We start from the raw sequence: 25,458 nt of genomic DNA on the forward strand, positions 1-25,458 counted from the left end.
AGATGTACATATATGATTAGAGACACATGAATCAATAATCCAATAAGAGGGTAAAGAAATGAGAGTTTTACATGCCAAGTGGACTGATAATCCACCAGAGTCTTCCTTGGCAAGAAGTGCAATAAGTTTATTGAATTGTTCATATGTTAATTGGCTAGCACAGGTAGTGGAAAGCGGCTCTGTTTTCTTCACCTGCTAATCTGCAAAGTCGTAGGGGGTCGCTGATCTCTTAACTTGTGTATGGGAAAGCCATGAATCTGATATCATATAGTAAAAGTATGACCATGCTTGTTGCAATGCTCAAATAAAGGGTGTTGGAATTTTCCTTAAGATCGAGAAGGTGGCTTATATGCTTGAAGTGTTGCCGAATCAACAATAGGAATAGTACGGATATTAATCTCATGTTTTTTTCTTCTCGGTATACCAAATTATAGATACATTGAATTAAATGAAAAGGCTCCATTAGAATAACCTGACTGCGAACAGCTGAAAAACGATCATGCATTCCTTGAAGAAACTCCATGGCATGATCTTGATTTTGTTATTGTCGCATATACATGGAGTAATAGAAATAATGGAACTGTGTTCATCCCACAAAGATTTGAGTTGTGTGAAATATAGGAAAACAAATATACCATCTTGTTTGAGAGTTGAGATTGATTGTTTCAATCGATAAATCTTATGAGCATTTTATTGAGAAAAACGATCATTAAGATTCGTCCAGATTTGAGCTGCAATTTCAGCATAAAAGATACTTGTATGTATCTCTAGTGAAACGAAGTAAAGAATCTAACTCCAAACTAAGTCGTTACACCGGTCCTAGTTGGAAAAATCATTCTTTTGTTTTTGTATTGGAAGAGATCCATCAACAAAGCCAAACTTGTTTTTAGCACAAAGTTCCATCTTTATCGCATGGATCCACGAACCATAATTGTCTCCAGTCAATAAAAGAGTAACAAGGACAGTTGAATGGTTGTCAGAGTGATGAATAGCGTAAAGATTGGTTTTGATAAGAGCTAGCTTGGAGATGGTTCTTTGTCAGCCATGGTGAAGGACGATGGAAAGATTTTGAATTGAATGAGGAAATAATATAGGGTATTGTTAACCCGATATTGATATATACCATGTGAAAATGATGAGACCAAAATAGAATGAATTTAATTTCATCTCATTTATACATTTTATAGATGGATTACACAGATCGAAGAATACAAAAATATAGGAACAAATAATTTGTTGCAACAAATAAATCTAATTTAGTTGATAAGATAAAACTAAATTTCAAATATGAAAATAAAAAATAAATCTAAAATATTCATATCATCCAATACTAGTTCATATCGATAATAAAAAGTTTTAGTCGTATATACCTCACATATAATTTTAAAAATAAGAGATGTTTTGTGAACCCCTGTAATAGATGATGAAGTATAAGAGTACTTTATAAGATGTTCAAAATTAAGTTATTCCTCGTATCAAAAAGATTTTGAGAAAAATAAATTTTGTGAGAGATTTTTATAACATCTTCACAGTTTTATTTTCAAAATCAATTGTGTTGTATGAAATTTTCGAAAAATTATGCAGATTTTTAAATTTTGTCTTTAAAAGAACATAAAAATTCATATATTTGTGTGATGAAACCTGTTATTATATTTTTTATTGAATTAAAATGAATTTTGATAATTACATTTTAAAAGACATTTTTCCTATAAAATAATGGCAATAGCAAAAGCTAAATTGGTGATGTAAAATGCTACATAAATAGGGGTGGTTCACTATGGTATACCGAAATATTTTGGTCATACGGTATATCGTACTGACAATTTTTTATATAGGAAAATTATATTAGCACCGTAACGAAATATACCGAAATTTTGGTTTACCATTATTTCGTTACATTACAAGTAACATAACAATTATACAAAATATTTGATGTATACCGAGATATCAGTACATTATCAATATATATCGTTCATACCGAATCTTTGATTTATTCTTATTTTATTTATAATTTAATTACTTAAGTATTATATTTTTTTAATATATAAATATTGTTTCGATATTTTCGTATATAACGAATATTTCATAATTTCATATTAATACAGTACCGAAAATTTCGATATCATTATCATAGAATGCCAAAATTTCATCATACCGAAAATATCAATGTTTTCAATATTTTTCGTAATGGTAACTCTGGTATACCAAAACTTTCAATATTTTGTCCATGGTATGTCAATGTTTTGAAAGCAAGGAGCTTAAAGTCGCAAAAGCGAAAAGAACATTAAATGAGCATTTAATTATAGGTACAGCGATTGCAAGAGACATGTACATTATGTCGGGTAACAGTACAAATGATAGTTGAAAATCAAATCCGATTTTTAGAGCTTTTCAACTATATATGTGTAGATTTCAAAGAGAAGAAACTGTCGAAACTACAAAATGTTTGATTATTTTCTGAAACTTGCATATTTCCAAGATTTTCGAGCACACTCAAAGTTTTCATATTTCAAGCTGCTCACATGGCATACGCCTATCAGAATATATCAAATCTTTCAAGGATCAATATATGGTACATTATCAACTCAAGAAGTCAACATGACCATTGGATATTTTGTATTGTTTTATGGTGAACTGGTGGTTCTTAAACGTACAGATCTTTATTCGATTTAGGTAGTAATAAGTCCTAGTTGAAGTGATTTACTACAAAACATTGTAAAATAATAGCTTTTTGGTGAAATCTTTCCTAAGTAGAATAAGGGGTGACGTTTGAGTTTTATCTCAGGACATCCATAAAATATTTGTCTCATTTCATTACGCACTTTATATTCTTACATATTTTTTTCAAGTCATTTCTTGTTAACTACCAACTGCATTATATAGTTTATCATTGGTCAAGTCAGGCCGTTTCCGCACTTATTCACTTTCAGTGGTCCAGCAAGCTAGCCGTTCGATAATAGTTTCTTAACAGACTAAAAACTGTTAAGAAAAGCTCAAAGTTTTTGAAAATTTTAAAATAGTTTATACCGCTCTGAACTCTAACCTGATCCCAACAAATTGTTATGATCAAGCATTTAACACTAGGCCAAAAACTATAGTTGTTCGTCAAATCTCAACTTTATTTCCTTATGCTCATGGCAGAGAAAAGTTCACCTGCTTGGGTGTTAATGAGTCGGGATGTTAGACTCATTAGTCCGGGGAGGTGCGTGTATATATGTTGGTGTTTTCTCCTTATATTAGTCTCACTCTTTTCTTACCGTCGTCCTTATCCCAAGTAGAGACATTATTACCTATTAAGATATGACATCTCTCTTTTACAACTCACCTAGTCAAACAGATCAAGTGGCGCAACGTTAGCAATTTGACAAACGAAAACTTTCCAAGAAGTCATTCACACTAATATTACTCTCAATCATGTATGCTTAACCCAACAAATCTATATACGCATTTAGGCAGGCGTAAGCAACATTCTTTATTTTGTATTTATTTTTTTTTAAAAAAATATTATTTTGATTGATCCAACAAGTTAAACTCCGATTGGACCTGTCAGATTTACGGAACGAGTCTAATGTAAGACAGGCCCGCCCCTTTGTCACATATCATGCATGACTTGGTCGAGCCATGTCCTTTATGATGCATTTCATTTGTGTTTCATCTTTATACAACGTCAAAACCAATAATGATCTTGTAGGCCATTGTTCCAGTGCAATAAAAATGATGACTATTTTCCAAGTTCAATTATTTTATCACTATTAAACAAATTGTTGTTTTCCGTTTCATTTTCAGTTTCCAAAGTATGCCAAACCGACGTTAATAAAACTTTCCAAGATTTTATATATATATATATTATATAAATAATTGTTTTCATTTATATATATTTTTTGAAAAAAAAATGTTAATGTTTATGTCGTTTTATTTTAATATTGAACTCCAAATTCTCAACTTTTGCAGTATCGGATGTTTACACCCCATATCTTTTTCACGCATATTAAATATTTGAATTAAAATAAAAATTACGGCAACAAAAATATATATCACAAATTTATATTTTCTAAAATTCTCTTTCTTTTATATTCTTTTTTTTGGGCATTGTCAATGTCACTGTGGATTTAAAACATAAATATGAACAATATAGAAAGCTCTGGATAAAAAAAAATTATATCCAAATTTAGTCAATCTATCTAGATTCATCTATACATTCATTTCATAAATGACACTGTTTGCTGCTAATAATGAAATATTAATTTGATTATAATATTTATTTTATTAAACGCCGGACTCAATTTTTACAAAGGATTAGATTTATAAAATATTAAATTATTTGTATATATTGATTTATTATTTATATATGAAGAATATTTCATTATCTTATCGTTCGAGTTAAACAATGTTTATTTTACTTCAATTATTAATAAAAATTGACATAACAAAATCGTTAGTTTCTTAGTGTGTTGAATATTTTAGAGTTTTTTTTTTTTTTGAAATGAAAATATACATTAATCAGTCATTATTCCCACGATCGTAGTTGATTGAATTACATATAATATCTAGAGGATTATACATGATAAAAAGATTAACAAAAGATATTGCCGCGCGTGCCAATGTGTGAGCCACTATATTTACTTGTCTTTTAGCATGTTGAATTTTGAAAGAAGGATGAGCTTCTAAAATTTGACAGCATCTGTAGATAATCGATCCAAACTCTGTGTACTCTACATTGTTTGATCTTATTGCTTTGACCACCGTCTCTGAGACCGTTTCAAAAATAATATCCTGAAGTTCCAAAGAAGATGTCCATTGAATATCATCAAGAAGAGCGAGTGTTTCGACCTCTTTAACTTCAAACAATCCACTTGTCACACAAGTTTTGCACACCATGAAGTTCTCCGTTGAGTTTTACTAATTTTTTAAGTTAGTGTAATCATCGAGGATAAAATCATAATAAAAAAATTGTCAATTTCCTACGTATATTTTTACAAACTTTAATGCAACTTTTTTTTCCTTTTTTTGTCAAATTTATTATACGTAAAATGTTTGTACAAGTTTGTTAATATTATTAGATTAATTAATTTAGTCTATTGATGAATGATTTAATTAATAATCAATTTTTTTTATCTAAATTATTATATATTGTTGTTAATTATGAATTCACCTGCTCACCTTGACACCTTCTGCTTTTTTGACTTAGTAGAAATCGATAAAAAAAAAAAATGAAATTGATCAACCCAAAATTGACAATTACAAAATTGTTTCCTGGAAAATAAATGGATTCTTCTTCTTCTTCGAGCTCCGCCGCGGCTCAGCCGCTGCTTGATGACGAGGCAAAGAGGGAAGAACACGAAAAAGAGATGGTGCACCGAACAAAAGTCGTACAATTCTTAGGACGAACGACTCCGATCATTCTCCAGAACGACAATGGCCCTTGTCCTCTCCTTGCTATCTGTAATTTCATCCATAGGGATTTGTAATAATTGTGGTTTATGTATGCGTCAGAATATCTGTCTTTTTTATGTTTGAGGAAGATTTTGATCTTTTGTTTGGAGGAGAAATGCTAGAAATCGGAAATTTTAATGGAACTTTGAGTTAAATTTTATCGACCCCACTCTCCATTCGAGGGAATACTTGCGAATATCAGTTAGTTTAGAGGTGTGGGTTGAATTGGTGACGTTTGGGCAAAGAGTAAGAAATGGAAAGTTGTTGCAAAAGAAGCTTAATTCCACCCCAGAACTCTATAGTTTTTTTGAGTTATAGTGTGACTAGGTTGGGTATTTAATTTTAAGATAAAACTGTTAGACCATTCGTGGCTTTTTATTTTATATTTTATCACGTGGCTCATCATGTGTGAATGTTGGTAGCACCTTGGAATTGTTTTGGCAGTTGGCACTAGTCTGAGTATGAACGAATTGTTCTCACGACTTAACAAGCAAGCATTTCTGAGATCGTGAATTATGGTTGTATGCGCCCGCACATATCAAATTTTGGTTATTTTCGAGGAAAGGATTTGTATAATGTTTTGAATTGTTGATTTACTAATTTCTGTTTTCATTACACTAATTGCAAATCGAATCTTCGATTTATTTCAATTTGGTACTTGCTATTGGTGACTCTTGTTTTACATATTCAAAGCATGTCATCACGATCTATATTGGGCCAATTGTGTGTTCCCATTAGGCATGACTTGGCACTTACGAAGTTTAATGAGTTATTTGGACATTGAATTTTTTCGGTCTAGTTTGGATTAAAGTCCAGTAATTGATCTGAAGTTGGAAATTAAGGAGTGGGGTTAGATCTTGTTGAACCTAATTTGTCTCTGAGGGAATTTTTATGAAAAAACTCTTCCGTTTGTTTTATCAACCTATTTGTTCAACTACGAGTTACTTGGCACATTATTAGTACTTTCTGCTTTTTTTCTCGGTCCTTAATAATTGTTCAAATATGGTGAATCCTTACTGCCAGAATGGATTATTTTAGTCTATTTTAGATTTGGTATGTTGGCATAGCATGTTTTCATGACTTTGGATCAAGAACAGATTTTTACCTGTTGGATGATATTTGTTTATAGTGTTGTATTTGACATCTTATGAACAAACTGCCTAAAATTTGTACTGTTTTAGTATGTATGCAATGGTATTCTTATGAAATACCTGAGTTTTGTTTTTGTTTGTAGGTTCTGTCCTATTAATTTGATGTTTTGTGTTACAATAGGTAACGTTCTTTCCCTGAAGAACAGCCTAAATTTGAGTCCAGATATTCCTGAGGTTTCACAGGAGAAATTGCTTTCACTTGTTGCTGAGCGGTTGATTGATTCAAACAGTAACATTGAAGTAATCACATTTGGTGCATTCTTATCTTATCCATTTATTAACATTGACAAATTGTATACATATTATTCTTTCGTTATGTTTACATCGCTTTACAAAACTTAAGCGATCTTTTTTTTAGGTTTTCCTTTCTGAATTTGATTGGTTTGACCTTGCTAACTGTTCGGCAGAACAAAGATACTGGCTATGTTGAAAATCAACAACAGAACATTGCAGATGCAATTGATTTGCTTCCTAGATTGACAACTGGAATTGATGTGAATATAAAATTTAGAAGGTAGAATAGTTCTTATTATCTTTTTATTATTCGTCAAAGATTACATTCCACTATTATATGCTACAGGCTATGTTGGCGGTGGTCCTGGTGCACTCATTTAATATGCATAATATTGAAAGAAAAATACTATTTTCTTATCTATTTTGATTTGAACGAGAGTATCCTTTGTTTATCATTGTAAATTTGACGGGCAAATATTGTATTTTGCAGAATTGATGATTTTGAGTTTACCCGAGAGTGTGCAATATTTGATTTGTTGGATATTCCACTCTATCATGGATGGATTGTTGATTCACAGGTATGCATCTTGTGCCACACCAATCAACAACAGTGGTATTTCACGTTTTGAGTATTAAATACTTCCTTTGTTATTTTCTTAGTTGAGTTTTATCATCTTATTCACTTGCATTCTCCTGAGGCATTTCATGTTCTGTATCATTCGGTTAATAAGTGTTTTAATGGCGGTGGGAAATATTTTGCAATTATGGCTTTTCAGAGATTACATATACTTATTTTATCTGTCTTGCTCATCTATAATGCTGTGTATTTTTGTATGCATCCCGAGCTCCAGATTGATAAATAACATTTGATTTATTTGGTTTACTTAAGTGTGCTGCTTGGAAGCATCCTTCTCAATTTTATAGTCAATGATTCTAGACCCAAAGAAAAATGAACAAGGCTATTAACAGAAGCAAAGCTCTAAAGTTGATTTTTAGCCTGCACTCAATCTTTAGATTTTTTTTCTCCCATAGCCTGTATCTACCCTTTTCTCCTCCTTGCACAGCTTCTCTCACGATGATCCAAAAGGCATGCAGTAAATAAAGATCCATAAAATTAGTCTGAGAGTAATGTGTTTTAATGATCTTCATTGACTTAACCATGTTTGAATGCAAACTATGCTTTGAGTGGAACCTCTGCTTTAAAATCTTGGGTTTTGTATTGGGTGATTTCTCTCATTCCAAAGGTGATATAGTGTGAAGATTCATTGTATTAGTTTAGGTGCCAACCTACTTTGCGTAATTGCATCACAAAGATGCAATATCGAGGGGTATTGTAATTGGCAAAGGACGACTTGGGACTCAGACATGAAATTTTATGGTTATATTAATTAATTATTCTTTTAAGTGATGCCAAAATTAATGGATATTTTCAAATTCTGAGCTATTTCATTTTGTTGCATGATTGAGTTGACTCGTGTTCAATCCCAGAAGCTTTCCCTTTAATGGTATGAGATTAAAATGTTTGAAGTGTTATATCTGAATGTAGGTATATGAATCTAAATTAACTCAAATGAATGATGCATAGCTCAGAATATCCAAACACGAAAAACTTGATTGTCTGCCAGGCCGAGTTGAACGGTAAAACGAGTAATATGCAACGATGTTGTCCCCCATCCAGAGACCTAAAAAATCAATGACGTCATACCAGGGAATATTGGGATCTGAAAATACGTAGGCGTAGCGAAGAAAGAACGTGGCCGAGTTGTTCAACCATTTGTATTTTTATAGTGTTTCTTGTTTGTTAAAACTTAGTTTTTCTTGCCAAGCTAATTATTCTATTCAAACACGTTATATCTCAAACATTCTTTCCTTTAATAAAGTGATTGGCAAAGGAAAACATATATTATGCACTAAAAGTCAACCTTGTCAACAAAACTAGAATGTCAGGTGGTTTGAAAAAGTGACTGAAATATTTTGATTTGTGGTTCGCATGAATACACAGTTCTTGCAACCATTTTCCTTTTGGACGTTAAATATTTATTGGATGCCAAAATTGTATTAATTGGCGGATGATAGAGTGCATGTGAATCTGATTATGGATTCAAGGTCTTCAAATGTCAAGAACACAGTTTCAGCAGAAAATGTTTTGGTGATATTTTCATTAGAATTAAGGTGGAGTGTAAAAGTAGTGAGAGGTGTGGTTCTTTGGTTTTTGGATATCTTTTGGGCGAAAATGATGTTAGTCCGATGCTGAAACTTAGTAATCTCTCGTGGTATGGTGTAATGGCATCTGGCTGTGCTTATACCGTTTTTCAAAATCTCAGGCACACCGTGCTTATATTTTAATGATGGTTTCTTCTGTTGATGTGTTTCAGGACCATGAAACTGCTGATGCTATTGGTTCAAAATCATATAACTCTCTCATGGGTGAGCTTGTTTCGTTAGACACACAAACTTTGGAGAAGAATGATGAGAAAAGGAATCAAGAAGGTGATAGTGTTGATTTTGTGGCTGCAACCACTGCAACTCTTGGAGTGCCTTCACCTTGTCTTTCCCGAGGCCAATCCTTTAATAATTCTCCTCATAGATCAAAAAAAGGAGACATTGAGGAAGAAGCAGAGCTCCTCAAAGTTCTCAAGTTGTCAGAGGCCGAAACTTCATATCCACCCGTTGGTGGTGGTGTTACTGATGTAAATTTCCCTGATATTGTACAAATTGATAAATCTGAACTGGCAACACATTCAGAAGCATTGGAAAAAAATGTTACTGGTCTTGTAAAGACAGGGACATCAATGTCAGATAATATCAGCATTCTGAACAATGACATTGTAGATCTTAAACACCCTGAAGCAGTTTCATTGGAAACTGTTTGTTCAATCTCAAATGCTTATCCGCAAAACTTCTGTACCCAACCTACTCTTGAAGAATTTACTAGACATTACGAAAATGTGGCTGAAAACACTGGTTCTGGAGCTGAGAATGAAAATGTTCATTCTGTTTCATTTAAACAAGATCCTCCGTCTGTCTCTGATAGCTTTCGAGATAAATCCAGGAGTGAGCATGCTCAGAGTGACTTCACTTCCACTTCTGGCTCAGAGGAACCGAGAGAGAATCAAAATGGTTTTAAAGCAGGAGATTCTTCTAGCGTGTTGACCACCACCATTGTTATGGATTCATCTAGCGGGATTTTGCATGGCGAGGATGAGCCTAATGTATTTATTCCAAGTGTCGACGGTGGTGAACCCATTTATGAAGGTGAAGAACGCATATTGAAGCCAGAAATTGTTGTTTATGAAAATCGAGAACCTGTTTATGAAGGTGAAGTGGTTCTTGCAGAGCAATTGGATAAAGATGGTTTGGATGATAGTGACCTTAACAGCAAAGACAGAATATCTATAAGACAAGGTGAAACTGCCCTAACTGAATGAAAACATCGATTAATTAGTGTTCAACCTGGTTTATTTGTTCCACTGGAAAAAGTGACACAGTCATTCTTGTTTAATTATTTTAATTCTTAAAGATGTAGGATATCTTTGTTAATTCATCTTGTCGTTTTGGATTGATTCATTAGGGGAACTGATCCAGAAGTTTATAAAGAACAGCGCTAGTCAGTTGACTAAATATGGGTATGTTTGTTTGCTGTGTTGCCCCATGGTTTAGAAGATTAGTTTCTGATTTTCGGTTGTCTTCTGCAGCCTATTTTGCTTACAAAACAAAGTGAAGGAACGTGAGCTTTGCGTGTTTTTCAGAAATAATCATTTCAACACTATGTTTAAGGTTAGTATGCAGCAATTAGATTGTACAGCTATATCTGTTTCCACTAGCAAATGTTTTCTTGATCCCCAAATAATCTGTTGCATGTTGACTAAGTTTATACTGTGTATTAGCAACTATTTTTTATTGATTGAGATATTCATCATATTAGTATAACTGTGCGTGGAAGATGCTCACTTTTCTGGGGTCGATGTATCGGTTTGGATAATGATAAAATTACCCTTTTTCTTTTGGCGGTTGATGACATGCCTACATCACTAGGTCCAGGGTTTTTAACACGGGACGAAAGATTATGGATACAAAATCTGCTCTTTGCCCCATCTTGGAATTTGAAAAACTATAGAAGTGTAGGCTCCATAATTTAAGAAGTCGAGTTGCCATAATATATCAATATGACTTTTCCTGTTAATTCTTGTTGATTGTTCAAGTTTCGGGAGAAAATCATAATCGTTTTCTCCTAAAGTCTGATCGGATTAGAAACATTTTGCAACATGAGAAAATATCAATATGGTATATTTGTTCATAGGTTCATGTTTATGGCTGGAAACACAAGTTCTCTATTTTTAGTCAAATTGTCACACTATGGTGGAACCATTAATTTTATGTTTAAGACTATAGTTCGTTTGTATGTGACCAAAAAATGAAGTTCCTACAAGAGTTGGTTGTTATTTGTTATTCTATAATATTAGAATTCTTTGTATAAATTTAATTATATTGTAATATCACCGATATTATCTATGTTGAAGTTTGTCAATTAATCTAAAAACCAACATCGTTTGAAATGAGTGATAGGGGTTGTAACCTACACTTATATGGATTTTTTAATCTAAATTTTCTACTACATTTGTTTATTTTACAGAAATTATTGATGTTGAAGACTTGAAGCTTCTCAAATAATTTAAACATTCACATCATTTGAAATGAGTGATGGATATCGTATGTAAATGCTGAATAAAAAATATGATACCAATTGATATTTTCAACTGTTATGACAACCTAAATGTTAACTAATTGCATTTTATTGATACTTGGTGTTAATAATTCATCGAAATTTTAATTTTTAAAATTAAAAATCTCTTCTTAAAGTTCAATGAGTAAGTGGTAAAGCCACTACATGCTAGTTTTGCGGAGTGTATAAATTTTATTATGCCCTCATTCACAATTATGTTTCTTGAAATCTTTTTAGGTACAGCAAAATGTCTTAAACATGGAAAAAATCATAAATATACCATTGACTATAAAATGAGTGCTCATCTATCTATCAATACGATATTCGAATATATGAATCAATTACTATAATATTCTCACGTCTCCAAATGCTTTAGGGGATGAACATTGTGTTAATTCTAATTTCAAAATGCGCCATATGGTTTCCCCTATGTTATTTTAATGCTAGTGTTACAGCATGAGTTGTGTTTTGTTTCTTGATGCATGTTGTTTGTTTTGTACCTTATTACTTTTTTTGCAGTATGAAGGTGAATTGTATATTTTAGCAACAGATCAAGGTTATATAAATCAGCCAGATTTGGTATGGGAGAAGCTGAATGAGGTGAGATAGCATGGAAATTATTCGTTCTATTTTTATTATTGGGTGATTTTTAATTCAATCGTGGAAGGAAATGCCCGAATACCTCTGTTAAGATATGACAACATTATAGAAGGTATACCATGTTGTGTTTCGGAGTTCTCCACGTTGTTTGTTTCATATTTATTTTCACTTTAGGTATAAACTACTTTTTTTTTTAATGAATAACATTCATTAAAATAAGGTAAAAAGAGTTTTGTATAAATACACTACCCAAGAGATAGCAAATATCAAACCAATAGAACCAACGATACCACACCAACTACATGGTGCATACCTCGGTTCTAGAAACAAGCAAAGATGATCATGTCCACACACAACATAAAAAATAATGATACAATAAAGAGCCTATATCCAGATGACTTGGCAAACATAGAAGAGTAAGGATCTTGATTTTCCTAATTATATTCTCGGGACACAACATTTCTTCTTCAAAAATATCTCGAGTGCGTGCATTCCAAATGTTGTAGACACATGCTGCCACTGCAGTACATCTCATGATCTCAACCTTGACAATGCAAAATTCCCTCTATAGACTCCACGTAAAGCTTTCAGAACCGATGTTGCAGATCCCATGGTTTTACGCATGCCTAGCCATTATTTGATGTTGTTCCATATTTTCTTCGACGCGTCACGTCACTAGCAAAGAATAGATGACTTGTTGATTCCTCACTATTATTACGAAGTGCACGCATCTTGTTCTCAATTTAGCATTTTTTATATTTAGTTAGGAATTTAGCGTGTGCAAACAACCACATGGCAAAATGATGCTTGGGGAGTATGCAATGTTTTCGAATGATAGGTTTCCATGGTAATCACCCTTCTTTTTTAACCTGGAAATCATAAGCTCGAGCTAGACCACCATGACATTTGAACCAACTCTCCAGCAGCATCCCTGCGCTCTCAGCCGAGGGTTGTCTAGTAGAAGAACATACGAATTCTCAGAATTTTTTTAATCAAAGGAGTCCATAACGTTTTTGCAATCAAAGCATTGTTCCATGCAAATAAATTCTTAAGCCCCATGCCCCCATCTTCCTTTGGTCTACAAAACATGTTCCACGTGATAAAAAAGTGCTTCGGCCTTCGAGGGCCACACAAACTTCCTACAAATCATGTAACTGACATCCACGACATTAGAAGGGAGTGGTAGAAGTAGAATGGATAACCGGAAGCATTCTACCCAATCTATTCAATTCGATCTTCCCGGCATGATATAGTGAATGTCTCGGTCAAAAGCTAATTTTAGCCCCAATCGGATCCACAAGTAGGCTATATTCTAAGGTGCGCAACTTCCAAGATGCAAGAGGAATACTGAGGTATCGAAACGGAAGGTAGCCAACACTAAAACATGCCACATCCAAAATGGACTCCCTCACACCATCATCCATGCCAGCCATATACATGTTAAGACTTCATCAAATTCACTCTCAACCCCGCCAATATTACCAAAACGATTCAAGCAATCCATCGTCATAGAAACACTGCTAATATCCCCTCCGTATATGCAAGGTGTGTAATCCCCAGCTTACCGCATCTCGAGTGGAACCCAAAAGATGGGGATGAAGACATGTGATTCAAAAACCTCGATAACACCTCAATACGTAATGTAAACATAAAAAGGGATAAAGGGTCACCTTGTATGAGGCCCGTTGAGCATGAAAGAACCCCTGAATCTGACCATTCAAAGATATAGAATACGAGGTTGTTGTGACACACTCCATGATCCATCCCACAAGCCAAGAAGGGAAGTTAAATAGAATCAACACTTCTTTCAAGAATTGTCAGTCCACAATATCTTATGTTTTTTGCAAATCCACTTTAAGAATACATCTTGCAGAAATTTGCTTGTGAGCATATTTCCTCAAAAGCTCTTGTCCAATGCATAACGCTTCCCACTTGGTTGAAGTCATGAGACACTTCTCTAACATTTTTAGGTGATCAAACAACAAAAAAATCATCAAAAGATTTCAAACTTCAAACTTTGGCTATTCAGATTGTTTTAAATTTGTATACTGAAGCATGTAAACTGTATTAGGAACCTTGATGATATGCAAAAGTAAAGTTCTTAAAAAGTTAAACTATAAGTTCTCCATAGATGAAAATTCAGAGTTTCTGTATGTAGAGACTCTACCATATGTGACATTCCCCAAAACTGTGTAGCTAGAGATCCAGCGCCAACTAACAAGTTACTAATTCTTTCATGATTACAACTGAAACACAAATCATGGAGGGGCTTTTATGGCGACGTATATACCTTGAATGGACATAGTTTCTCTATTACCTACTTTCCTTGCCTAAACCTTGTTGTGTATGTTGATATTATTATGCTTTGCTTGTTGGACGGTGTTCCTTAGTGTCTAAAGAACAGGAGTAGACGTCAACTTCTTTCTTTTAGACTGGGTATTCCATCCATGCTTCACATCTCATAACTTGATTCCCATGATCAGGTGAATGGTGATACGGTATTTATGACGGGAAACTTTAAGGTATTCAAGGTGGATGACAATTCCAACAGCACATGGGATGAGCAGAATGCCATGTCTACTACTGCAGTATGGAACTTTTCGATAATCTCTGTTTCCTGTTATTTCTCTTCTTTCCTTTCTCTATCAATTCTGAGGTTTTGGTTTCCAGGACTATCTAGCCGGCATTGACAGCACCCCTCGAGAACATTCAAGTTTCAAGTATTACTCTTAACTTATCTTCGACACGTTGTCCTCAAAATTATCTGGTTTTGTGATGAAACATGAAATGTCATTTTCGACCGTGACCCTGTATCACATCCCGAGTTTGATATTCGTCAAAACGAGTCCCATGTTTTCAGTGTTTGGTTAACATCTGCTTTTATTAAAATTTGTTGTGATAGTATGTATCATTGTTTGCGGTGTCTTTTTCTGGAAAAGGTTTTAGATTTCTCTTTGTTTGTGGGTGAAACAATTCATATTTACTACCTATCTTGTTATTCTATACTTTATTTATTCTTTTATGGATTTGAAGCAATTCATATGGTTCCTGTGGATCTGTAATGGATTTTTATATTCTGGGATCTTTTATTCACCATTTCAGTTGTCATTTTCCAAATTTCAATTTCTGATAATGGGAAACCTCTTGCCATGGGAATAATTTTAAATAAAAAACTTGAATGCTGTTTTTGGCAGTTCTGATTTGCAGTTGGCAATAGCTCTCCAGCAACAAGAATTTGAGCAACCACAGCATAATGTGCAACAATCAGCTGTAAGTGGCAGTTCAAGGATGGTGACTGGTCCACAGGTAGTTTTGTGTTTTCCCTTTGTACACTTTCTTACGTATCTGGTGTAGTTACATTGAGGTGCCATTTAATGAATGTGCATGTCCTTTATGTTTTCTTCTAACTGGTTTTACCATTTCTGTTAAAAAACAAAGCTTCAGGTAGGATAACTCAGTGCATATTACACCAAATATAATGTAATGATGTGGGGTTTTTTTTTTTTTTTTTTTATCACTGAATGATATTTCTATTTTATTTAGGTAACAAGTGTTAACTAAATCTCTTAATGTTATGAAGTTATTTTGTAAGGGGACCGATGTCACAGGCCTTGACCTGCTTAAGCCCGTGTAAAAAAAAATTAGAAGTGAATAGTATTTGAAAATAAAAATGAAAAATTGAAATTTTTTAAAGTAGAGTTTTTGATAAATAAGTGATTATTTTTAAATAAAATAACAAAAATACCCTTGTTAGAGAACACATCTCTCTTCATTTATTTGAACGAGTGTAAAGTTTAATTTTAAATTAGACAAAAATATTGGGAATAAGAGTGTCTAGAAGAATTTTCATTTATTTATCAAAATATTATATTCAGCTTTGAAGAAACAAAATCAGCATGAGACTGGCTTTGAGATTTTTCATTAAATTGAGCATAATCAAAAGCAAAATTTGCTGTTAAAAAACACCAAAAACTGATTTGTTAAAAACGAATAATCATTTTTTTAGTAATTGCAAACACTTCGAGGAGATGTTGGTTAATGCTCTTAATATTGTGAAGTTATATTGTATGGACCAAAAGTGACATTCGTGGACTTGGTTTAGCCTCCAATTGGTTGTACGAGCTAACCATGCCTTGTAAACTTAATACGCCTTTGGCCCTCGACCAATATGAGGTGATAAATTTTGAACCACTTCCCCCACTTAAACTCTTGCTGTTCAAATTGTGTACAAACCTTCGCCATGACTATGTCGATAGAGCACCTAGAGCGGAATTTGATTTTCGTGGACCTTTTAACTTCAGCAACATTTTGTGTTAGAACTTAGAAGTACTTGTGACCTTGCTGAAAGAGTGAACTAACTAAAGCCTTCCCCCATACAACCAATTAAGGATGAGTTTTTACGCATCTAACAGTTTGTGAAGGAGATGATGAAAGGAGTTAATTCTTAGTCAGATGTCGAGAATGTGCTCAATGTCGTTCACATGTTTGGTTAGACACTTCAAATTAAGAAGTCCTTAACTTCGAGAAAAGTGGGCGTGAAAGTGGTCAATTGATGTTTAGGTGGGACTCCTGAAGGCTATTTCAATTTCGAAGTAAGAAATTGTGACGTTAAAAAAATATAATATAGAGCTCTCAGTGCTTCTGGGAAACCCTTAAAAAATGGTTTTCAACTTTTACCACATACTATGAAACTCTTCAACTTCACTTTTGGAAAAGAGCACTTCATAATATATGTTTGCAGAGCACCTTATTGAGCTTTGTGAACTTACACAAAGTACATGAAAGCATTGTTGGATTTTCCTTCTAGTGCCTCTTGTCGTGATAGTCCTGAACAGGTTCTGATCCCGTTATTGGAATACTTAATGGGAACAACAGCAAAAGAAATGAGCTGGTGCTTGTATACTCTTGTTTAGCATTTCTGCAGTAATTTTTCCTCTTTTTTTCCCCTCGTGGGCGTTAGTTGTGCCACCAGATGTTACTTTGTTGTGTAATTCTCTGTTGGATGCAAAATATTGCAGTTACATTTCTCAAAACGTATAATACGTGCAGTCCCTACACATATTTATGAAGAAGCAACCGCACAGGAAGCAATTCGACTGTTCTATTTGATCCAACAGAAAATTCTGACCTTTATTACCTCGCTCACATGCTTCGAACTTAACAAATTTTCAGGTACCACGAAGTAGTGGTACGTATACCACCTCTTCTTCGAAGCAGGAATCAAAATCAAAAGCCAAATGCATTGTGATGTGATTACTTGTTTTGCACAAGATACTTCCGTGAATGCTGTTATCGTTTGTTGATCTCGTAGCAATGTAAGCCAAGCTTAACACCATCATGACGTTTTTTCATGTAGATAGAAACCACATTTTTCAGCTACATAACTTTGCTTTTGTATCTCACAGTTGTAAATATTTCATTATAGTCCTAAGAATCGAGATGTTAATGGCTTCCACTTGATTTTGTTTTCTGGTCGTGGAGTCAGGTAGATGCTACAAAAGTGTGATCTGTTATGTCATGACTGCATTTAGAGCTTCGTAACACTGTATGTATATTAAGGTTAATGGCATTTCAAGTGAGGAATGATGCAGTGATATTGGATGAGGTTGATTTTGAAAATCGTTTAAAAGATATATTTATTCAAAGCCCGAACACAGGAGGTCAAATATCTCTTTGCATAATCACAGGGGAAAAAAAGAATTTCGATTAGAAATGAATAACGGACTTTTTGTCCAAGAAAACCTTCTTGGCCTAAGCTTACCAATTTGAATTATGTTCCGTTAAGTGGTAATGAGTTATCCCAGCACCAATCCATTTGGTTTTCCAGGCACTTGGGCAACTTTTAATGTTTTTTACGTGTTGTGTCCATGCATGCAAAATCCTTGTAGACTTTTCGGCTTTCCACGACCAATCGTGGAAAATTAAAGAAAATATTACGTCAAATGTGAATTGTATATGTTACTGTGTTTCTTTTTCAAAAAATAATGTAAGAAAAGTAGAAAATGTTGGAAAAATTTAATTTGTGCCAACCCTTTGTACATGTACTATATATGTTTATATAACTTATTCTAGAGTACAGTTTGGATTTAACTACGTTTTGGGTCCACTCTCCACTTCTCTTCAACCTTTCAAACGTTAGCGTTACCCTCATTTCGCTGCCCAACCACCTTCACCTTAACTTTATTTCACACAAGAAAAATAAATTAATCGTGTGTTACCAACATATTACTCCATATATTAGAATTATGTCAAATTAATATACCATTAAGCAATTAATCACGTGTTTAGTGATTTTAGGACGTAAATATATGATTTTTTAAGTAAAAAAAATATTATTTATGTATGTATGAGGATGAGATATCTAAGTTTTCAATCTCAATTATGAGAAAGGCAAAAACTCGTGTGAGACGGTCTCAAGGGTCGTATTTTTTGAGACGGATCTATTATTTGAGTTATCCATGAAAAAATATTAATTTTTATGCTAAGAGTACTACTTTTTATTGTGAATATTCGATAGGGTTGACCCGTTTCACAGATAGAGATTCGTGAGACCGTCTCATAAGAGATCTACTCTATGAGAAATGTGTGAATATACATAATTCTTAAAATCCATTTACAAATGCAACATTTTTTTTGGATGGGGTGGGCTTAGAGTGACAAGATGAGCCAACTATTTTTATCAAATAATAATAATAATAACAACAATACATATTCTTAACTCTTACGCGTATTGTCTTCAAAATGAAGTTTGTTACCAATTTAAGTACGTTTTGATTTCTTGTTTGCTAAAATTCTTGAGATTATCGAAACAGGTCTAAATTCATTTGGACACGACACCATTTACTAGGACAAATAAAATATGTTTTCGACCGTACTCGAATTAAAAAAAAACTTTCTCAAAAATAAAAAAATGTTTTCAAAAATGAAAAGGAGAGAAAATAATCAAACTTGACTAAGAAGTTTGAAGGTTGAATTTTAAAAAATAGTGTAATACTAAAAAAATATGATGATGTTATTTTATTTTAAAGTTCTTCACCACTTTTGATATCCCATGAATTAGTCCATCAAATGATCAGGCTCAAACTAAACTTTGGACCCCGCAACTATTTCGTCTCGCCCTGGTAGGTGGTCCATGATAGATCTCATGTGTTCTCGTATAAATATTAGGGTTGAGAACCTAATTTATTCATTCAATATATTAACTTTTAGCAGTATCTTTAACTGTTCTTTCATTTTGATCATCCTCAGTACCTGACTTGAAGTCAGAAGGGTTACGCCGGGACACACTCCTGGCCCCTTTCTAATGGTCTCTTTTATGATTTCAGACTCAGAGTAGATCCGATGTCTAAATTCGAACTAGTCTCATCTATCGAAATCGAACCCTATATTTATAGTGATTATAAACTTTGATAGTTTGTTAACTTTAATCCACCTCTTGAGCGTACGCATTGACCACTTAGTAATGATTCTTGTGGTCCTAATTTATTACTTTGATAGTTTGTTAACTTTAATCCACCTATTGAGCGTACGCATTGACCACTTAGTAATGATTCTTGTGGTCCTAATTTATTCACTCGCAACATATTATTTAACTTGATAGGCGATTGAGTCAATAATGTGGCGATCATTATTTAATAATAATAATAATAATAATAATAATAATAATAATAATAATAATAATAATAATAATAATAATAGAGATGCTCGCTCGTTAAATAACGGATGTATGGTTTGAGCTTACAATCAAGAATTGGAGGAAAATGAAATACTCGATACTGACGAGAATTGCATAGTTGATTAAATAATGTCAATGTACCAATTTTCAACGTTGTATTTTATAATCATTAATTAATATATCGAAATATCAAACAGCCTGAGATTATATAATTATCAATTTTTGCATATGCAATCTATCTTTTTGTGGAATCTTCGATTATTCATTCATTTTTATATCAAGAAAAAGTGAAAGATTGGTAAGTGCATTTATTTATATAATTTAAATTATTATTATTTAATTTAAATTTATTGATTATTAGTATTAAGATTATAATCTGCGGATAAAATCATAAAATTCTTAAGCAATTCATGGAGTTAAAATTTATTGATTATTAGTATTAAGATTATAATCTTCGGATAAAATCATAAAATTCTTAAGCAATTCATGGAGTAATATTTAATTAAGAAAAATATAATATTTGGTGGAGCCATATTTGACAAGTTAGGTCAAAGCAAAGATAAAAGAGTGACACCTCAACAACTTTCAGCCGACTTTCTTAAATACAATAAAAAAAAAAAAAGCAAGCGAGTTTTCAAAGGCAGCTGGGGTGGTGGTAGGGCATGCATCGTGATTTTTTTATCAATAAATCAAAGGTTTAATTTGTTTTTATCTTTGTCATATGGGTAATTTAATGTACGTGGTTTATGTGATTAACGTAGTTTGAATATTATTGCGTTGATAATTTGAATTTATCCAGATATTACCAAATATAATTGTGGTAGTTTTCCAAAGTTAAAAAAATAAATAAATAAAAAAGCAAAGGGAGTTTGTACCAACTATCACAAAAACTCTTGTGATAGGTTCTCACGGATCAATTTCGTATGTCGAATCTTTTATTTGGGTGATCCATGAAAAATTATTACTTTTATGCTAAGAGTATTACTTTTTATTGTAAATATCGGTAGGTTGACTCGTCTCATAGATAAAAATTCGTGAAACCGTCTCACAAAATACCTACTCACCAACTATTCTAGATTTTACCGTTGGTTTCTTTAGAATCATTTGTCCTAATATAAGTGTATTTTTTATTTAAAAAATAAGGAAAGAATTTATTCACCAAAGCCAATATCAAGATATTACAATTCTTAGAAACACAAACAAAATCGAAATCATGTGAAATGGACAAATGGTAACCAAAACTCTAAATATTTCTTAAGATTTATCATTTTAAGTATGCCTAAAGAACTTCATTTGTATACTATACTAACAATCTTTATTTTTTACATAAACTAAATTTAAATCATATATACATTTTGTATTTCTATATATTTCCACTTTTTTTTTTTGTAAAGAGAGAGTGGAGTTAGATAAGTTTACAGTGCCTATGCTAAATAGGATTGGTTAGATTCTACATGACATGATAATTATGAGAATTTATAAAATTAATAAATCCTTTAATCCATATTTTATAACAGCTATGTTTTATTTTTTTATATTACTAACTTAACTAACAGAAAAGATGTGCTTGAGTTTGATATTGAATAAATATTATTAAGGGTAAAAAGTTAATGCAGAAATAATTTCAAAGATATAATATTCTTTGGTTATATAAATATCAGCGACCTTGCTGACTCGGTGCAGAAAGTTGTGTGTTTCTGATTCCAATATAGTGTTTGCCCCCATCAATATCAAGAAACTGCCCTTTTTTCCTCTTCCCCACAGAAAATTTACACACAATTATCATGCAAAATCTGAAATAAATCCGAGCTATTCAGTGAATATATACATATATATATATATTTCACAGGAAAACACCCTTTGCTTGTCTGAACAAGAAACCCTTCCCCCCCCACCCCCCCAAGTGGTCCTCACCTGTGAAACTCTCTACTTTTTGCTTTGATTTCTACACAACTCCCCTTTTTTCTTTTCTTTCTACCCCACTGCACTGTTCCACTTCTGCATAAAGGAAAAGAAGTAATCGTGTAGTGTGAAAAAGACGGGATCTTTGGGGCCACGAAAATATCTATTATGCAAGAACAAGGGGTGAGCATGATGGGTTCCGGAGGAACTGGTGGATTCAGCGATGGGTCCATGGCGGTTTCCGTCGAGCACCACAACCAGCTCAAGGCGGAGATCGCCACCCACCCGTTGTACGACCAGCTTCTGGCTGCGCACGTGTCATGCCTGCGTGTGGCGACGCCTATCGACCAACTGCCATTGATTGATGCTCAGCTCTCTCAGTCTCACAATATCTTGCAGGCTTATGCTCAAAATAATCATCATTCACTCTCTCCACATGAAAGGCAAGAACTTAACAATTTCTTGGTACGTTTCTTATACGAAATCCCGGCTCTTCGATTTCTGATATGTGTTTCTTTGAATTTTCTTGTTATTTTCCTATATTTGAGTTTTTTCTTCCATTTTAAAAAAAAAACATCATCCGTTGTTCACTGTTTGTGATTTGAATGAGACAGGCACAGTATTTGTTGGTTTTGTGTTCATTCAGAGAGCAGCTGCAGCAACATGTCAGAATCCATGCTGTTGAAGCTGTCATGGCCTGCCGTGAAATTGAGCAAAATTTGCAGTCTATTACTGGTAAAATTAATTGTTTCTCCCCATTTGTTTCGAATCTCCTACTTGTGAATTCGTTATTATTTTGGTACGAACTTCAAATGACAATTCTGTCTTTAGTTGTTTAATAAATTCATCCGTTTGATAGTGTTACTGAACTTTTCTTCCTTTCTCGTCCTTTACAACTTTATACCCGACTCAAATCCAAGATTTAAATGTTAGAGAATCAACCGCTCAGCCTGCGCATACCCATTGATTGGCCGCTTGTATTTTGTTTTTTTTTTTTAAATTTCATCCAACCCGGAACTTCAACTCATCAAAGCTCTGAAAGGGAAAATTTTAGTTTTGCAGATAATGAATAGGCATACGAAGATGATTAATGAAGTGTCGGTTGTGTATCATTTAATGTAATGTAATTTAATGTGGTTGTCCACACCTAGACAATGAATTTCATAAATTGGCATTATTGTTTGGTGAGTTTAGATATGTGATACAACCAAACCTAATATCAAATACTGTAGTTTATATTCCAATTTGGCAGGAGATTTTGCTTATTTCATTTTATAATTCTTGTGAATATCTTGATTCACATTTGGTAGTCAAAGGATTTTGAGGATTCTGTAAGGTAGTGTGTCTGACTCTACAACAAGAGGTGGGTACAGTGGGATCCATTGAGGATTAGTTTATATGGTTTGGAGAGTCTGGGTTGGTTCGTGGTGATGGATGTAACAATTAATTAAGTGACAATCAACCTACTAATATTTATAATCTACCTCTACCAACCAATGAGGATGTGTTGTGTTACTTTAACTTGATGTTTATATTACTTCCCATGGTCAAAATTAATGTTGGAACTTGCATCCGAAGCTATACTTGTATTGAATGCAACCCAGTAAACGTTAGTGAAAATTAAGGATGCAAGATAAGATTAATATGAGTTTGGTTTGTGATATAAGTAAATTTTTCAATGTTTTCTTTTTTCCGGGACTACGACTTTTAGGTGAGTTTTATTCACTAGACGAAATCAAATATTAGAGTAACTAGAAAGCATGAGTGCTGGGTTTAGAACAATCAGATCTTAGTCCAATTTTGGGCAATCATATATATTTAATTTCTGGTAGATCATCATAATATGGAACACCGTTATTCTAAGTCTCATAAAAATAATAATCCATTTATTGATTGTGCATGACATTTTCCAACTTTATTTCAAGTGTTTGGTCATCTCCAAATCGCTGACAATGTTATCTTTGATATGGTATTACATTTGCGCCACAAAAGTTTTACATCAATCTTAAATTTAATTTTCGCTTTTATAAAAATATAAACTGAACATACAGCTTAAATGTGTATGTTGGCCATCTTTGGGAAGAGATTTCTAGTCTGAGAATCAAGCAACTGATTATATCAGAGCATTAATCAATTCCGCGATAGGGCATTTGTGCATTGTCTCTTGCTCTATAATTGGTGATTGTTCTTTGAAAACATATGTTTAATATAGACAGCATTCTACCATTGAAGATGAAGATCTTGTACCAGATTCCCACACTGCTTGTCAAGAATTTAATAACTTAAGATGGTTATGAATCAAGGAGAAGTAAATGTGGAAGCTTTTCCAGACCATGACTGAACACATTGATATGAGAATTTGGTTGTTTTGTTCCCCACAGGTGCAACTCTGGGAGAAGGAACTGGTGCGACTATGTCAGATGACGAAGATGAGCTACAAATGGATTTCTCATTAGATCAATCCATGGGTGATGGTCATGACTTGATGGGATTCGGTCCATTGCTTCCTACAGAATCAGAGAGGTCTTTAATGGAGAGAGTGAGGCAAGAACTGAAAATCGAGCTGAAACAGGTGGATTTATTTCCAAAGCAGGTAACTTGGCAGATTATAATGTATTAATGCAGTTTGATTCAAGGTTTGATTTTTGCAGGGATTCAAGTCGAAAATTGAAGACGTGAGAGAGGAAATATTAAGAAAAAGAAGGGCCGGAAAATTACCTGGTGACACTACTACTACTCTAAAGAACTGGTGGCAGCAGCACGCAAAGTGGCCCTATCCAACTGTAAGTGTCATTTCTAGATACCTTGTTTCTTGAAATATCAAAATCAGCATCCGTTCAACTCTGAACCTCTACTCTATTCATTAAACAATCCGATCAATATAAACAAACCAAAAAAAAAAATCTTCAGTCTCTACAAACGACTCGTGACCATCTATAATTCTTTATGCTAAAACAGTAACAAATCTTTATAGTAAGTGTTGTTTATTTGTAGGAATCACGATTCTTGAAATATTTAAAACCATTAATTTGAAATCTGGTGTGGTTATTATATTTGTTATGCATAATTCCAATAAAGATGAAGGAACAAAAGTCAAAATCTATGTGGTTTAGTAGTTTATATAGTCTCTGCCGATTCACGTATAGTTATGATCGACTGCAGCAATCTTTGTGTCATATCCGCACTGAAGTTGGTGTCAAGAAAGAGATTGATTTAAGACAAAAAACACGGAGATTAGAATCAAGAACCCTGAAAAGCGCCGTGTAATTTTTCCATTCTTGCAGGAAGATGACAAGGCAAAGCTTGTGGAGCAGACAGGGTTGCAGCTGAAGCAAATAAACAACTGGTTCATCAACCAACGGAAGCGAAACTGGCACAGCGGCTCGCAGTCTGTTACATCTCTCAAGTCCAAACGCAAGAGATGAAAATTCGATGACAAATCTTGGATTTGAATGCACATCTGTGTTCATAACTGAATCTTAGGCAATATGTGAATCAAATTTCAACCTGGCAAACTGGAAAAATGGGAACTAATACTTAATTTTGTGGTAAATGAGGTGAGGTTGGGTGATACATAAGTATACATGATGCTACGTATATTTTGTGCAAGGAAACTTGCTAACAAATTGCTTGTAAGAACTGGTCTCACTACGTTTTATCTTATTCAAAGTGTCACACGGACTTGTTTGATGATAATTTATTTTGAATGCAATTCGAAATATAATTATTTCAATCGCCAT

The 25,458-nt window shown here is 33.4% G+C and overlaps 2 protein-coding genes across 3 annotated transcripts; both read left to right on the forward strand.

The window, feature by feature from the left end:
* The first annotated feature begins 5,179 nt into the window (after positions 1–5,179).
* On the forward strand, positions 5,180–17,604 carry LOC140980516 (uncharacterized). Of its 2 annotated transcripts, XM_073446374.1 has the most exons (13): positions 5,180–5,442; positions 6,706–6,824; positions 6,992–7,098; positions 7,309–7,396; positions 9,194–10,073; positions 10,155–10,223; positions 10,390–10,444; positions 10,514–10,595; positions 12,061–12,141; positions 14,625–14,729; positions 14,812–14,861; positions 15,336–15,447; positions 17,314–17,604. In XM_073446374.1, the coding sequence occupies exons 1-13, from the start codon at positions 5,265–5,267 to the stop codon at positions 17,392–17,394; spliced, it is 2,007 nt and encodes a 668-aa protein (XP_073302475.1). In that variant the 5' UTR covers positions 5,180–5,264; the 3' UTR covers positions 17,395–17,604. The 2 variants fall into 2 exon arrangements, with proteins under 2 accessions (XP_073302475.1, XP_073302474.1); XM_073446373.1 differs by having other exon boundaries at positions 5,181–5,442; positions 9,194–10,223.
* A 3,928-nt stretch (positions 17,605–21,532) lies between these two features.
* LOC140981020 (homeobox protein HD1-like) lies at positions 21,533–25,250 on the forward strand. Its single transcript, XM_073447231.1, has 5 exons — positions 21,533–22,183; positions 22,333–22,453; positions 24,100–24,290; positions 24,370–24,501; positions 25,003–25,250. Exons 1-5 carry the CDS (start codon positions 21,887–21,889, stop codon positions 25,141–25,143), a joined length of 882 nt encoding a protein of 293 aa, XP_073303332.1. The 5' UTR covers positions 21,533–21,886; the 3' UTR covers positions 25,144–25,250.
* Positions 25,251–25,458: the final 208 nt, after the last annotated feature.

This window comes from Primulina huaijiensis, chromosome 7 (assembly GCF_012295235.1).
Source record: "Primulina huaijiensis isolate GDHJ02 chromosome 7, ASM1229523v2, whole genome shotgun sequence".
Classification (NCBI taxonomy): Eukaryota; Viridiplantae; Streptophyta; class Magnoliopsida; order Lamiales; family Gesneriaceae; genus Primulina; species Primulina huaijiensis.